Source organism: Podarcis erhardii, assembly GCF_964252035.2.
Source record: "Podarcis erhardii genome assembly, chromosome: 12".
NCBI lineage: Eukaryota > Metazoa > Chordata > Lepidosauria > Squamata > Lacertidae > Podarcis > Podarcis erhardii.
Genome location: NC_138513.1, coordinates 51,990,227 through 52,005,616, shown reverse-complemented (window position 1 = coordinate 52,005,616; position 15,390 = coordinate 51,990,227). Strand labels below are relative to the sequence as shown.

Genomic DNA, 15,390 nt, shown 5'->3' with positions numbered 1-15,390 from the left:
TAGTGAAAATATCTGTTCAGCCCAACTTCAGAGCAAATTTAGATTTCTGATAACATTTTAATAAATTTTATCTTTACAGGATATTTTATTACCCACATGTAGAAAATGATAATTTTTCTCTGTGTTTAGCTTGTTGTTTTACTTGTACAAGACAGGCTCTCAAAGACACTTTCTGAGATTCAGCTGGACAGTTGCATTTTCCAGCTCAGTACAGCCTGCCAACCTCATGCTCCGTTTGTGTTTTTACAGATTGTGGGCTGCTCATTGCAGAAAGATACAGCTGAAAAAGGGTAAGCATCTTTACATTCTACTTTATGTTCAGAAATTCTCAGATGGTGTTTCTTTTAAATAACAATAATACTGAACAGCCTGGGAAACCAGAGCATACAAATCCCTCTTCCAGGGAATCCTTGTAAACCAGCGTTCTCCCTTTCACACATGGCAGTTTCCTGTCTCTCAGGGCTTCCCAGTTGATTTCAGGGAAGCAAGCTGTATCCCCCCCAGTAAGGAAGGTGTGCATAGGAACAGGAGTCCTGGCGAGCAGGAAGATTTATGTGTCTATTGCAGGTGGGGGGCTGAATTGCAAAGAAGAGGTAGGCTTTAAAGATAGTTTGAGAGAGATGAAAAAGTATAAGATGCTGTCTTGTTAATTGTGACTTCTCTATATGTACATGTGTTCTATCTCTGTAGGCTTTTGATTCTAAAAATAAAATTGTGGCTTTGTCATCTAGATTTGCATTATCTGTTATGCTGCAAATACGCTGTGAAATAGACATGTTTGCAGTATTAAGTTAATTTACAAGCATGGAAATGCTTTCTCTGTAATACATTCATAACGGTGTAACCTTAATACATTGTAAAGTAATGAGGCCAAGACAAGTAAACTCAGTTCAAGTCCTAGGTTCATTTTACAGTACGTTTGTCAGGCCTGGTCGTTGTCCTCTTCAGATCACCACACGAACGCTTCTTGTTCTTTTATAAGTTTTTATTGCGCATTAACAAAACAATCTTATAAACGGTTCTTAAATATTCTTCCTCAGAGTCACTTCTTTCAGCTACCTTTGGAGCTCTGCTTCTCCGTGACCAGCCACCCTCAAAATGTCGAAGGCGCCCTTCCCTTCACTTTCCCCCTCTTTTTCCTTCCCTCCTGGCTAGAGCTGGCCTGTATCTCCCCTCCTCCCAATCTGAGCTAGAACTGAACCCTTGCCTTTCCTGGGAACAGCCGGTCCCTCCCTCTTGTTCCTCTTGCTCCCTTCTATTAGATTCACTGCTCTCCTTCCCCCCTTGGGGAATGCTTTCTCCCTCTGAGAAACTGGAAACTTCCAACTCTTCCCTGACAACGTTCATCTGTTCCAACTTGAAACTTTAAGTATTATAGCTACGGTTTTCAGAGGATCTTTTCTATCAAATGCCATTTTCTTAAATTTGTCTTAATGTTATTTTTTTTATTCAGATGGGTCATCCAATCATGTTTACAACTACCAGCCATGTGATCACCCACGTCAGCCTTGTGACAGCTCGTGTCCCTGTGTAATTGCTCAAAATTTCTGTGAGAAGTTCTGTCAGTGCAGTTCAGAATGTAAGTCATTTTGGAAATGGGTATATTGTATGAGAGTCAATGCTTCACTGAGTTGGTGGAATTTAAAAGCTCTGGAAAGTTTCATGTCTTGTAGGGATGGAAGTGTTCAGACCAAACTAGATGCAGTGTTCCTCACCAAATACGTTAGGGGTTTGCAGATGGTGAAAAGTTTAAAGGGCTCTGTCCCAGGAAGTTCTGAGAGAGCCATTTTGCTATGACTATTTTCAAATTTGACTTTTGTCTGCATCTTTTTTTTGGCATGTTAAAGAAAGTTATTGTTGCTGTATGAGAAATGAAGACAGCTCCAGCTACGTACAGGCAACTCCCCATTTGCATGTGTTCAAGGCACGCACAACCACTGACATGTGCACTGTTTTTGGATCCGGAAGGGGGCGGGCTGACACGGTGCCTCAGAACACAACCCCCATGCCAATGGGGAGTTGCCTGTAGATGATTGCCTATTTGAAAATACTGTCTGCCACTTCAGAGATTTATCAGGTCTCATGTTGCATGAAATAAATTTACTAGTGTGAAAATAAATTTATTTTAATGTACTAAGCATATCAAATTGAAGCTTAAATGACATTTGTAACTTTTCAGATGAACAAAATTCAGGTACAGGGCAGGTCTGTTCCATGCAAAATACAATGTTGGCAAGCTGCTCATTCTTCCTGCTTTGTTCTTCTTAAAGGCCAAAACAGGTTTCCCGGCTGCCGCTGCAAAGCTCAGTGCAACACGAAGCAGTGTCCTTGCTACTTGGCTGTGCGTGAGTGTGATCCAGACCTTTGCTTGACATGTGGAGCAGCAGATCACTGGGACAGCAAAAATGTGTCTTGCAAGAACTGCAGCATTCAGCGAGGATCCAAAAAGGTGCTTCCACTTTTTATGCTAATCCCCAACAGCTCAGGAAAACGCCTCCCACTATAAAAGCAAGTGCTTTCTTGGCCAACAGTTTGGAATATGGTTTCTACTTAAACCAAATTGTATAGCACCACGTAGATTCCTTTTGAACTTTCACATTGACCATTTCTAATTTTTCACCCCAAGGGTGATTAACGCTTGTAATTCGTTTCATGGGATGCTGGAAACGGTGGATTGGGTATTTCCTCTCACATGACCTCCGGCAGGAGCAGAGACTTGGGGGAGGCAGGCACTTCCTCCTCAGTTTTTTCTCCTGCCTGACTCAGTAGTATGGTTCGCCTGGCTCTCCTGCTTCTTCAGATAAGTTTTTCAATTTGGATCTCATTTTATTGTTGCTTTATTTTATCTAATCTTCCTTAGTTTTAGCAACTTAACACCTGTCTTTGAGTCTTGCACGCATACACACACACGCACGCACAAAATATTTTTTAGAATATATATCTTCCAAAAAATATTTTGTCCCTCCCTGCCACCATTTTTTCCCTTTAGCAACCTTAGTTCTTCTTGTTTTTATTTTATTTAGTTTACTTTCTTGCAGAGCGTCCCTGTATACTGCTCTCCTACAGGGTCGCTGAATATGCTTGTTTTTTGCACACTGTGGCTCCGTTTTGCCGTGTGCCATTTTACAGATCAGATTTAAAGATAAGTTGGGGGGGGGCGGAATCCTACCTGAGGTTTTTTGCAATTGCGTCTCACTTTCAGTGGCCGCTGGCTCCATATCACCACCTCATTTCTTTGATGATTTCTACAGCCTTTAGCCATTATTTTCTGTATCATTTAAGGCTTCATATTGACTGCTCTCCTAGTCCGTGGTACAGCAGAAGGAGTAGGGGTTATTGTTCCTCAGCAGTATATTCTCCTCCCGGTTCGCAGTTGTGGTGATAGAGTGAGCAGGCACTGATAGATTGCTTCTGAACCTCTTAGTTAAGGAGTGAGTCATTCATTCATTCATTCATTATCCTTTACGCTTATTATTCTGTGACTTGCGGTCTGTTTCCTCCTAGTCCACTTGTGACAGCATTGGAGAGACGTATATTTTTCCTTTTCCCATAGTCCACTTTTGTGGCATTGGAAGGGAACGCTACTCAGTCTGCCCTGTGTGGCTGCGTGCAGAACAACTTCATTTGTTTCCATTTATTGATTTATTATGGAGCCTATACAAGGAGCCCCTGAACCTCTTCCCAAAAAGGCTAAACAAAAGCTTAAACACGTCCTACCCTCTAAGGGAAATAGGCACAATGAAGCTTCTACTACTTCTGTTGCCCCAAGAAAAAATATTTCGACTGCAGTTTTATTGCAAGCTAACGAGCCTGGCCCTCCACAGACTCCAGTTCATAGGAATCAGTCTGTGTGTGTTGCTATTGATTCTGCTCTTCCACCCTATGTTACTGGAAGGGATGTTATAGAAGATATAGAATCATAGAGTTGGAAGAGACCACAAGGGCCATCGAGTCCAACCCCCTGCCAAGCATATATCTGATTCTGAACCAGAAATGTTAGGATTCACGGATGACCAGGGTGCAAAAGGGTCTTTAACATCACTCTCAGACCAGGCCAGCTTCCTCAGCTCCCATCTTTCCATTCACTCTAATTGAACAGTTGAAACGGGCACCGATTGCTTCATTATCAGAGGATTTACAGTTTAACATACAACCTAAAAAATCTACCTCTGTGGTTAAAAAGGTAACCTCCTCTCAACGTGTGGCTAAATCAAGGGGGGGGCGGGCCTCTGTGCCCAATCCATTTACTTCTATGGGGGAGGATTTATCTGATGCTGAGGATGTAGCACTTTCTTCCCAAATATCTTTTCTAGAGTCAGAAATTGAGGCGGAGTGGATTGATAGTTCTGTCTTTCCACTAGATTGTTCCAGGAAGCTAATGCTCCTATTTTAAAATGCAAAATAATGCATACACTGGAAATGGCCCCCAAGCCTACAATTCCCAGTCCTGCCTCTGAGAGTCCAGTTACTTTGCTCATTGATAACCGCACAAAATCTAACTATATGCTAGTTCCTTCAGTGCTAAAAACAGTAGTCAAATCAGAGTTGGATTCCTCTATGCAGTCCAAAAACAATTTATCTCTAGCCTGTAAAGTATATGATCTGGATCCTGACTTCATATCATATATTAAGAAACCTACAGTAGATAGTCCTGTTTTACTTTTGTCTTCTTGGAATCTTGTTCCTAAAGAAAGAGATGCCCAATTGAAGGATGTAACTGATAGGAAGTTGGAGTTTGCACTTCGAAAAATCCAAGCTGCAGCTGCCCTGTCTATAAGGGCATCTGGCGCAACATCTTCCTCTGCACACGCTGGCAGTGTGTGGCTCAAGGACCTTTTGCACTCCCTTCCCCCAGGTGCCATTCATCAGCGCCAAGCCATTTCTAAACCTTTACAAGCACAAGCCTTTATGGCAGACACAACTATGGACACACAATTTGCAACTAGAGCTATGGCCTCTCAAATAGTGGCACACTGCATGCTTTGGCTTAAGAACAGGCATGCTGATTCCGCGTCCAAAGTAAAGCTCTCTACTGTGTCCTTTGCTTAGGAGCAAAGGTCACTTCAGTTTCCTTAGCTAGAGGGATTAGGGCGGGCATTTTCTTAGCTTATGATACTATGAAATTGCCCCACCCATCTCATATTTTGCTCGGTCCTCTGGGTCAGCCTCGACTTCTGCTGCCTTTATGGCTGATGCCACTTTAATAGAGAGTTGTAGGGCAGCCACTTGGTCTCCTCCTTCCACTTTCACTAGGCATTGTGAGTTAAACTAAATGTCTTCAGCTCAGACAGCTTTTGGCCGTACAGTGTATACCAAGTTTGGTAATCAGTGTGTCAGCCGTGTGGACCCACCCAGTTATGGGGAAGTGCTGTGGTATGTCCCAATCCACTGTTCCCAGCGTCCCATGAAATAAATAGGCTTACCTGAAGTGTAGATTTCTTAAATCGGGACGCTGGGGACAGTGGAACCATCCCTGTGATGGTCTGCAGTCACACTGGTGTTTTTCTTCCCTATAAGAGGGGTACTCAGTTGCTGCGCTATTTATTGATTTATGAGCCGGGAAGGGAGGGAGGCTGCTATTCTTTCAGGTGCTTCGGTGAACATTGCTGCTTGGCAAATCCAAAAAACTGAGGAGGAAGTGCCTGCCTCCCACAAGTCTCTGCTCCTGCCTGAGGTCATGTGAGAGGAAATACCCAATCCACTGTCCTCAGTGTCCCCATTTCACAAATCTACACTTCAGGTAAACCAATCTTTCCTTTTAACTGCTTAATGATGACAACAGCAAGTGGGGATTTGTACAGACACCACTACTTGTGATTGTAGGTTCATGCATGTGTGAACTGCTTCTGTGCAAAAACCACTGGCACTCTGATAAGGATTGGTCCATAATACCGCCAAATAATGGGTTAACTACCCCCCCCCCAATCCTAGGCCACCTTTGAAGAATTTGTTCATGATAGCTTAAGTAGCTTAGTTTGCATGTAATGCTAAGCCCCAAACCATGATGTTGCACACAGAGGCAAGGATGCGGGTTCCTTATCCAGCGATCACGACAGCAGCACTCCTCTCCCAGACCTGCTGCTCCCTGGCCTCTTGGGGCTAAGCTATGGTTTAGCGTTGTTTGAACTTTGGCTCATGGTTTGTCTTGCTCTAGACATACCATGAGAAGCCAGCAAGGTTTGTTCTTACAACTTGAGGTTTCTGGGGAAAACAAATCGCAAGCTTGGGTTCAGGTGTAATGCTAAGACAAGCCATAGTTTAGCCCCAGGTAGAATGGCCTGGGAGTGGGCTGCAGCGGCGGCGGCTGCTGCAATCCTTGCTCCAGGAACCCACAAATGTGTTTGTTCACACTAAGCTGTGGTTTGTCTTATTGTTATGTGTGAACTGGGTCATTCTTGTAGCAGGCAGGAAACTGGGGAGAGGGGAGCATTCAAGAACTGGCTTTGTACTTGCTGTTGAATTCCTGCTCCCATCAGCCCCAGCCACTGGGGTCAGGGTCAGGGCTGGTGGGAGCTGCAGCCCCACGTCAGGAGAGTCACAGATTCCCTGCTCTAGGGATTGCTACATTAATTTCAACAGAAATTAGCAGATTCAGAATTCTTTATGTTCTAAAGTAACATAACTACCAAGAAGACTGCTACCTAATCTTTCATTTGTCACTTGCAAAGCCCTTCCTATATCCCAATACTAAACTTCCCTCTTGCTTGCTTTCCCACTTGTGGCAGTGCTAGAGAGATCTCTACAGCAGAGATGCACAGCTCAAAAAACTTCTAAGTTCCATTCATTATTTAATGTCTGAAAAGTGGCCACATGCTTTTTAAATAATAATTTTATGTCTTTAAATAAAACCAGGTTTAGAGGTTATGGCAATATAATTCACATATTATTAATCTCCAGATACTGATTTTGGTGGGAAAATAAAATACATGACAGTAGAGCTGTGAATGCACACAGCAGCAGAGGTGAACTAGTTATATAAAATAAATGCTATACACTGCTAGAAGAATGGTCTACGGCCTGCCTTACATGGGAGCATGCTCTGCAGGGATTAGCTCTTGAGACAGTCATTGTGTGCACCCCCAGGTTCCATTCCTGGTGGCGTGGCTTGCAGAGCAGGACTCATTCTGGCAAGGAAGCTTTGGGGAGGAGATGCTCCTGGAACATGCCAGCCCTTCTGTGAGTCTCAGCCAGAGCGTGACACTATTCACCCAAGTAGACTGCTGACGGGAACATTTGTCTGAGCAAAGCAAGTGTTACTTTACTCCAGCTGGTTTCCTTTTCTGTAGCAGCTGCATAGGTATTTGGATAGAGTTACATCTTTTCTCCATGTTTAAGGGGCTTCCTTTTTCATTCTGCTAGCATTTGCTGCTAGCACCTTCTGATGTGGCAGGCTGGGGCATTTTCATTAAGGATCCAGTGCAGAAAAACGAATTCATCTCTGAATATTGTGGTGAGGTAAGAAACAAAATTTGAATAAAGTTAGCCTTTTCATCTACTACTTCATAATCCAATCTTCAGGAAAGTCCTCTGTATTGCATGCCTCTTAGTTAATACAGTGGAGCTTCTGGATACGAACTTAATTTATCGTGGGGGTCCGTACTTAACCCCCAAAAATCCTTATCGGGAGGCGCCACTTCTGCACATGCGTGCACAGCAAAACCCAGAAGTATACATTTTCTGGGTTTGCTGCATTCGTAACTCAAAACTATGTTACCAGAAGGTAACATAACCCAAGGTACCACTGTAATTCTGCTGTATGTCAAGCTGCAGTTCCTCAGCCCTTTTTCAAATAAATCATGACTTTGAGAGACAGCAGGGACAGATGTGAAAAAGAGAGTAACTTGATTTTTATGCTGTTGGTGCAGATAGCCTAAAGCAGTAGCAGACTTGCAAATGCTGACGGAATGTGGTGGTGGAGGATGATAAATTACTTTTTTTTAAAAAAAATCCCACCTTCCTATTTACATGATAAGATGCCTTTCGGGGTGTACCAATAAGCAATACAAATCTTCAATAAAAATGTATCCACTTTATTGTTTTAACATATCGGCATGAAGTACTGCATGCCAAGGTTGAAACTGAGCATGAGGATACTCTTGTCAGAAGTCAGTCTTGGCATGCAACTGCTGGTAATATCTAAATATAGTGTTACCTTGTTTCCCGAACTCAATCCATTCTGGAAGTCCGTTCGACTTGTAAAACGTTCATAAACCAAGACGCAGCTTCCAATTGGTTGATTAGCCCTGGAAATAATGATGACAGCTGAAATTGACATTTGGGTTCCCAAAAACGTTCGCAAACTTACTTCCGGGTTTGCGCCATTCGGGAGCCAATTTGTTTGGGAGCCAAGCCGTTTAGGAACCAAGGTACCACTGTATCTGAATGCACCTGCCTAGAAGGCACACAGGTTTGATCCGGCTTTGAGTCCTGTGAGACTTTCTGCAAAAGTTGCCAAAAGGCAGTTTCTCTACTCAACTGCTGAATCAGCAATCGTGTAAAGATAGCTGGTAATTTGGGGGATGAGAGACACTTCTGTTTGTGCATGTTACCAAAACAATGTCAAATAAATCTTCCTTTCAGATAATTTCTCAGGATGAAGCAGACAGACGAGGCAAAGTATATGACAAATATATGTGCAGTTTTCTCTTCAATCTGAATAACGGTATGTGTGCTACTCTTAATCCCTCCACTATTTAGCCTCTCTTGGGATATGAAGAATTGCTTGTTTTCATGTGACTGTTTCCAGCCAAGTGCACCCTCAGGTTTCAGACAGTAGGAGGGGCATGGGATCAGAAAAACATTTATATTTAAATTAGCTACATTGTTGGAGGTGTCAACATTTAGTCCAGACTTGCATAGATCGTCACAGCAAACCTTTTTAGGTGGTGTGATAAACAAGGCTGGTATATAAGGAAAGCAGAGCCGTCATGTAGCCTTGGGGGTGGGGGGCACAGGAGTGGTTGCTGCTGAAAACAGCTTCTCCATGTGAACCAGGAAGTGACCTCTCCAGACAATGGAACATCTTTTCTTACCTCTGCGGCTGCAATCTCCTGGGCGATGTGGATGCCGTTAGGCAGTTGAAGGCGCACTCCGTCCGTTTCCCTCCCACCCTCTGAGCGTCCCTGGGCCCTGGCAACCCAGGCTACACCACTGAAGCAGAGAAAGCGTTTCATTAAAAAACATCCATTGTTTGAAATTAAAAAACTTTTTAAAACGTGTGTAAGATAAGCTTCTTGTACAGCATTAGACACGTACGTAAGATTACAAGTACACATTTTTATAGATAAACTGGCTTTGTTCAATGTTATTACAAGTTAAGCCAGAGACAATAGCATTTTAACTGTTAACAGTCTTCCAGATAGCAATTTCAGTGAATATTGCCATAGTATCCACTTTACAGTCCGTTGCAGGCATTTTAACAACAGTCTTTTTATTTAGATTTTGTGGTTGATGCAACAAGGAAGGGTAACAAAATAAGATTTGCAAACCATTCAGTCAATCCCAACTGCTATGCAAAAGGTGAGTGTTTATACATTTTACGGGAATATAGCTAAAGGAGCAAGGAATCCGATTAGCAGTATAGATATTTAAAAAGAAGAGAGGTTTATAAAGCCTTGCACCAACTTCACTTTTTGTTTTACAGTTATGATGGTTAATGGAGATCACAGAATAGGCATATTTGCTAAGAGAGCCATTCAGACTGGTGAAGAACTGTTTTTTGATTATAGGTATGTATAGCGTGTTCAATACCAACCACATTTCTCATTCAACAGCCCAAATTTATCAAGTGTTTCAGCGTTTAGGTCTTGGGAATGCAACCTGCTGATCATTTTACCAAGAAGGAAATGCCGAAAGTGTGGTAGCCAAAGAACTAGCAGATGGCAGAAATGATTGACTACAGGAGTCATTTCTGTGCCACCCAGAAAATCTTTCTGCCCTGACACCCAACAGCACTTGCTCCAGCCTGGGATCTTCCACAACTGCCCTGCTAATCTGACTTGACTTGTGTAGAGGTTTTGAGTGATAAACTCAATTTGCAGTCAAATTGCTTTTCATCTTTATTTTTCCTTTTGTTTTGACACTTTAGAAACTCCTAAATCTAACAAATCATTTTCTACTTTCTTTCAGATACAGCCAGGCTGATGCCCTCAAGTATGTAGGCATTGAAAGAGAAATGGAGATCCCTTGATACCAACTACCTCTTCTGTAAAACAGCTGCCTTATCTTCAGGAGTTTCTAGTACTGTGGGCAATTTTTTTGAAGATTGAATTGATGCAATTTCAAATGCAGAATTTGCAAAGTACTGTACCTGTAATTTATAGTGACAAATTTTAAATCAACTTTTTATTGCCTTCTCACCAGCTGCAACCCTGTTTTGTACCATTGAACTTTTGCAATAATGCAGTATGGTACATTTTTAAACCTTGAATAAAGGATACTTGAACTTTGAATTTAAGTGGTCTACTTCCATCATTAATCCAGGTCCAAGGCTGGATGAAAGTGTGTTTGAGCTTTTGGGTGAGAAAAAGCTCATGTTAGGTACTCGCCATGACAGATCAAACTGAATGTAATGGATTCTCCTGTAGTAAAGCCTGTAACTATCTTTTGCAGCTACTGCTAGCAAACTCTCTCGCCTCCTAAAAAGGAAGAATGTTGAATCAAAAACATACAGCGGTGCCTCGCAATACGAAAAGAATCCGTTCCGCGAGTCTCTTCGTCTAGCGTTTTTTTCGTCTTGCGAAGCAAGCCCATTGACGGCTTAGCGGATTAGCGCTATTAGCGGCTTTTAGCGGCTTTTAGCGGATAAGCAGCTTAGCGGCTTAGAAAGGGGGGGGGAGGAAAAAAACCCGCAGGAACTCGCAAGACATTTTCGTCTTGCGAAGCAAGCCCATAGGAAATTCGTTTTGCGAAGCACCTCCAAAACGGAAAACCCTTTCGTCTAGCGAGTTTTCCGTCTTGCGGGGCACCACTGTACTTGAGCTTACAGCTGGGGTGGATTCAACCTAAGATGACAACAAGAATCAGTATGCTTGGCAGAACTTGGAGGCATAGGTTCAAATCCATGAACCCCCATGAAACTTTCACCAGTAACCACCCTTCATTTGATTTTTTTTAAGCAGAGGTTGGAAGGCCACTTATCCTGGATGCTTTAGTTGAAGATTCCTGAATTGCAGTGGGTTGGACTAGATGACCCTCGGGGTCACTTCCAACTTTGATTCTATCATCACTCTTACCGGTTTGCAATTTTCATCCCTTTTCCCATCTTCAATCAACAGCACAATGAGCAGTGAGGGCCTCAAGTATAGATGTCCTTTTCTTGATCACACTGCTGACTTTGTCTCCCTAAACATCTGCTTGGTTGTAGAGGGTCTAAAGTAAGAATAAATGTTTTCATAATTTTGTGACATTTGACATTTATCCACTGAACTTAAACTATCAAATGCATCTTTGTGAAGTCATCTCTGTAAAGCACCCAACAAATAAGAACTAATTTTAAATCTTCCCAGAATACCCAAAGATTTGTGTATTATCACAGAATCATCCAACCTCTCCTTAAAAACCTCCAAGGAAGGCACTGGCTGTTGACGTTCAAGAGCAGGCTGGTTAGACTTGGGCGAACTGAGCAGGCATCAGGATACATAATAGGAGCTTGAAGAAGGGATAGCTGCAGAATCTGGGTAAAGGTAAAGGTACCCCTGCCTGTGTCCGACTCTAGGGTTGTGCACCCATCTCACTTAAGAGGCCGGGGGCCAGCGCTGTCCGGAGACACTTCCGGGTCACGTGGCCAGCGTGACAAAGCTGCTCTGGCAAGCCTGCACCAGCGCAGCACACGGAAACGCCGTTTACCTTCCCGCTATAAAGCGGTACCTATTTATCTACTTGCCGCGGGGATTCGAACCGCCGACCATACGATCGGCAAGTCCTAGGCACTGAGGTTTTACCCACAGCGCTACCTGCGTCCCTTTTGCAGAATCTGGGTAGACTCGCACAATTTGGCTGAGCTTGCCCCAAGAAATGCCTCCACCTTTGTAGTATTTCTGTAGTAGTAAACAAAACAGGAGGAAGGGAGGCATCAGGTTCATGACAGGCTCCCTGTTGTTACTGGAAGGATCAATGAAGTGCTGAAGCAGCTGCTACTTTAGAAAAGGCAAATTTGCAGTGTGCTTTGGTGGCACCAGGGACACGGGTGGTGCTGTGGGTTAAACCACAGAGCCTAGGACTTGCCGATCAGAAGGTTGGCGGTTCAAATGCCCATGATGGGGTGAGCTCCCTTTGCTCGGTCCCAGCTCCTGCCAACCTAGCAGTTTGAAAGCACGTCAAAGTGCAAGTACAGTGGTGCCCCGCAAGACGAATGCCTCGCAAGACGGAAAACCCGCTAGACGAAAGGGTTTTCGGTTTTGGAGGCGCTTCGCAAAACGAATTTCCCTATGGGCTTGCTTCGCAAGACGAAAATGTCTTGCGAGTTCCTGCGGGGTTTTTTTTCCTCCCCCCCCCCCTTTTTCTAAGCCGCTAAGCCGCTTATCAGCTGATCCGCTAAAAGCCGCTAATAGTGCTAATCCGCTAATCCGTCAATGGGCTTGCTTCGCAAGACGAAAAAACCGCTAGACGAAGAGACTCGTGGAACGGATTAATTTCGTCTTGCGAGGCACCACTGTAGATAAATAGGTACCACTCCAGCGGGAAGGTAAACGGTGTTGGTGTTTCCGTGCGCTGCTCTGGTTCGCCAGAAGCAGCTTAGTCATGCTGGCCACATGACCAGGAAGCTGTATGCCAGCTCCCTCGGCCAATAAAGCGAGATGAGCACCGCAACCCCCGAGTCGGCCATGACTGGACCTAATGATCAGGGGTTCCCTTTACCTTTGGTGGCAGCAAGCCTTATTCCAAGCAGTGAGATTGGGTGTATCACAGCAACCGTGTTTGAGACAGCCACCATAGCAGGCCTCACAGATGACCAGGGTTGTTCTAGAGAACGAGGCAGCTGCCATTAAGCTGTTAAAAACAAGTGTGGCTGCTGCCAAGTCAGCACACACACTTGAGACTCATGAAACACACAGTATTAGTCATAAGGACTGAAGTAAAAAGCAGAGGCTTAAAAAAATCAGCTGCCCATATAAAAAGCAGGAAATGGACGGGATATTCAGTGGCCCTTCTTCCTTGAATTTGTGTGCATTTCCTGCCTTGTACGCTAGGTAGCCACAATAGCCCCTTTGATGGACCATCATCCACTAAGAATGCTACAACCATTAAGTTCAATAACCTGAACAATCTTAATCGGCATAGATTTATTATTAAAAACTGAAATCATTTTAACTTAGGTCCAAATTTCTTCCTGATTTCTATGCAGTGTTTATATGCAACTGACAAACTTTAAAATTTCTAAAAATTAGAATTGCTCAAAGCTGTCTCTGTATTTTAATGACCATCAACTGTGTTCATAGCATCTTGTCATGAGTCACTATGCTTGAAGTTTGAATCAACTGCAATGCCATGTCACATGTCCCTGTATCTGTAAATAATCATGGCAAGTTTCCATATACAGTACCATCCTGGGGCTTTAAAGTCAGTGTGTGTAATATGGCCAGGCAGCTGCTTGTGTGCCCCACATATGCTAAATATCACATGCCCCCATACCTGATGATTATGATGATGTATTCATCCACCTGGGTATAACTGGTGATTCTATGAAAGTGCATGATTATTGGGAAACGGTGGATTTGTAACACCAATATTAATTTCAGATGGAAGATGGATTTTCTGGCCAAGGAAATATTCCTTTAAACTCCCTTTCACTTTTCACATTGCAATAAAAGTTTTGGGCAAACTTCACTTTTCCAGTACCTGCAACCAGACTTTGACATCACTAGAAGCAATACGAAAAGCAAAACAGGACTAGTTTATCTGGCTTTCATAATTATACCTTTTATTTACATTTAAGAAAGAACTCATGGAACTTAACAATAAAACCAAATGCAACTTGTACAGAAAGTTTTAAGTTTTTATTTATCACACATTAAAAAATGAAACACACTATACAAATGATTTTATAGCAGATTACACATGGGCCAAATTAGACTCTCTCAAACTGCTGCCAACATGTATGTATAAATGCTGCCTGGCAACAGCTGTTGCTGTAGCCAATGTATTGATTTAAATGCAAGTAGCATGCAACCTCCAAGGGAGGTTTCAGATTCCTTTCTGTTCTTAAATTAGGTTAAATGGCATTGGTGTCCCTATTTACATACTTGAAATGTATCAATCCTGAGCAGGTCTGATGTAATTCCAAGACTGGCAGATGGAAGTCCTAGTCTTGGTTATAAAAATGGAGGTCCAGACGGCAGCAGGCCAACAAGTTCTGTTCTCATTTCTTCAATCACAGCTGCTGAGAACCGTTAAGCCAAGTAACTATAGGTGTCCTTCTCGCCATCCACTCGCTCCAAGTATTCCTTCTCTATTAGAATGTCAATGCACTTCTGAAAACAGAAAGGTGTGACATTGTTCATAGCCATTTTAGGAAAAAGAAAAAAGTACCGTATTTTTCTGTCTGTAAGACACCACCTATTTTGGGGGAGTCCAATTTAAGAAAATGGGGCAAGATCTATCAGTGTATAAGATGCCCCCAAATTTTGGACATTATTTTTTAGGGGAAAAGCCTAGTCTTATATACAGAAAAATACAGTATGTAAACTACAGAACTATGCTGTAGTACAACTTCAGTATTGTAGTATTTTTTTAATGGGACTTAGGTAGCAATAGAGGGGGAACAGGCTAGAGGCAGTAGCACCAGCATCCCAAGTCTGAACCAAGTTAAATGTCCTCAGAGACGACATAAGCGCAGCAGGCACTGCCTGGAGCCAGAGGGTTCCGCTGGGTCTCATCTGAGCAGCACAGGAGTACAGTCAGCCCACAACTTAGACACATTTAGCTTGTGCGCAATCATTTTCACATGCTTGGCAAAATAGTAATAAATAAAAAGAGGGTGGGCATCTGGGGGAAAAAGACTTTGGGCAATCCCACCTGCCATTGCTCCCAATGTATTTTGACTATACGCAATTCTGGCTTTAGGCACAATCCCCTGTGTAAGTTGAGGGCTTACTATATCCAAAAAAGAATTTACAGTCACAGGAAAAAGAAAGCACACCATTGAATTCTGTGGTTTTACATGTGAGGGTATAATAACAACCATCTGCTCCTTAGCAGGTCTTAAATTTAGGTAAATACAACCTGAGATGAACAACACATGGCATATTACACTGTGTCATGGTTTATTTCCCCAATACTAGCAGTCATCTGCATTTGATAACAGTAATCTTCGTTACAGCTGATAAAAAGTGTTTGTAAGAGTGCACAGAGCAACTTTAAAAAAACCACACACAACAACCTTGGCTTTCT

At 43.0% G+C, this 15,390-nt stretch overlaps 2 protein-coding genes across 7 annotated transcripts in view; one reads left to right on the top strand and one right to left on the bottom strand.

Annotated features, from left to right (window-relative positions):
- Window positions 1-10,451, top strand: part of EZH2 (enhancer of zeste 2 polycomb repressive complex 2 subunit) — a 55,441-nt gene extending 44,990 nt beyond the window's left edge. For 4 of the 5 annotated variants that reach the window (XM_081881797.1, XM_081881798.1, XM_081881796.1 and 1 more), the window contains 8 exons: window positions 250-290; window positions 1,454-1,579; window positions 2,271-2,449; window positions 7,360-7,455; window positions 8,581-8,662; window positions 9,439-9,519; window positions 9,644-9,728; window positions 10,129-10,451. In XM_081881797.1, the coding sequence (XP_081737923.1) occupies window positions 250-290; window positions 1,454-1,579; window positions 2,271-2,449; window positions 7,360-7,455; window positions 8,581-8,662; window positions 9,439-9,519; window positions 9,644-9,728; window positions 10,129-10,189 (751 nt within the window). In that variant the 3' untranslated portion in view covers window positions 10,190-10,451. The remainder of the gene's footprint in view (window positions 1-249; window positions 291-1,453; window positions 1,580-2,270; window positions 2,450-7,359; window positions 7,456-8,580; window positions 8,663-9,438; window positions 9,520-9,643; window positions 9,729-10,128) is intronic. The other variant, XM_081881799.1, reaches the window with a different exon arrangement.
- Window positions 10,452-13,975: 3,524 nt separating this feature from the next.
- The window catches only part of CUL1 (cullin 1), a 45,897-nt gene continuing 44,482 nt past the window's right edge, over window positions 13,976-15,390 (bottom strand). For both annotated transcript variants that reach the window (XM_081881794.1, XM_081881793.1), the window contains exon 22: window positions 13,976-14,471. In XM_081881794.1, coding sequence (XP_081737920.1) covers window positions 14,391-14,471 — 81 coding nt within the window. In that variant the 3' untranslated portion in view covers window positions 13,976-14,390. The remainder of the gene's footprint in view (window positions 14,472-15,390) is intronic.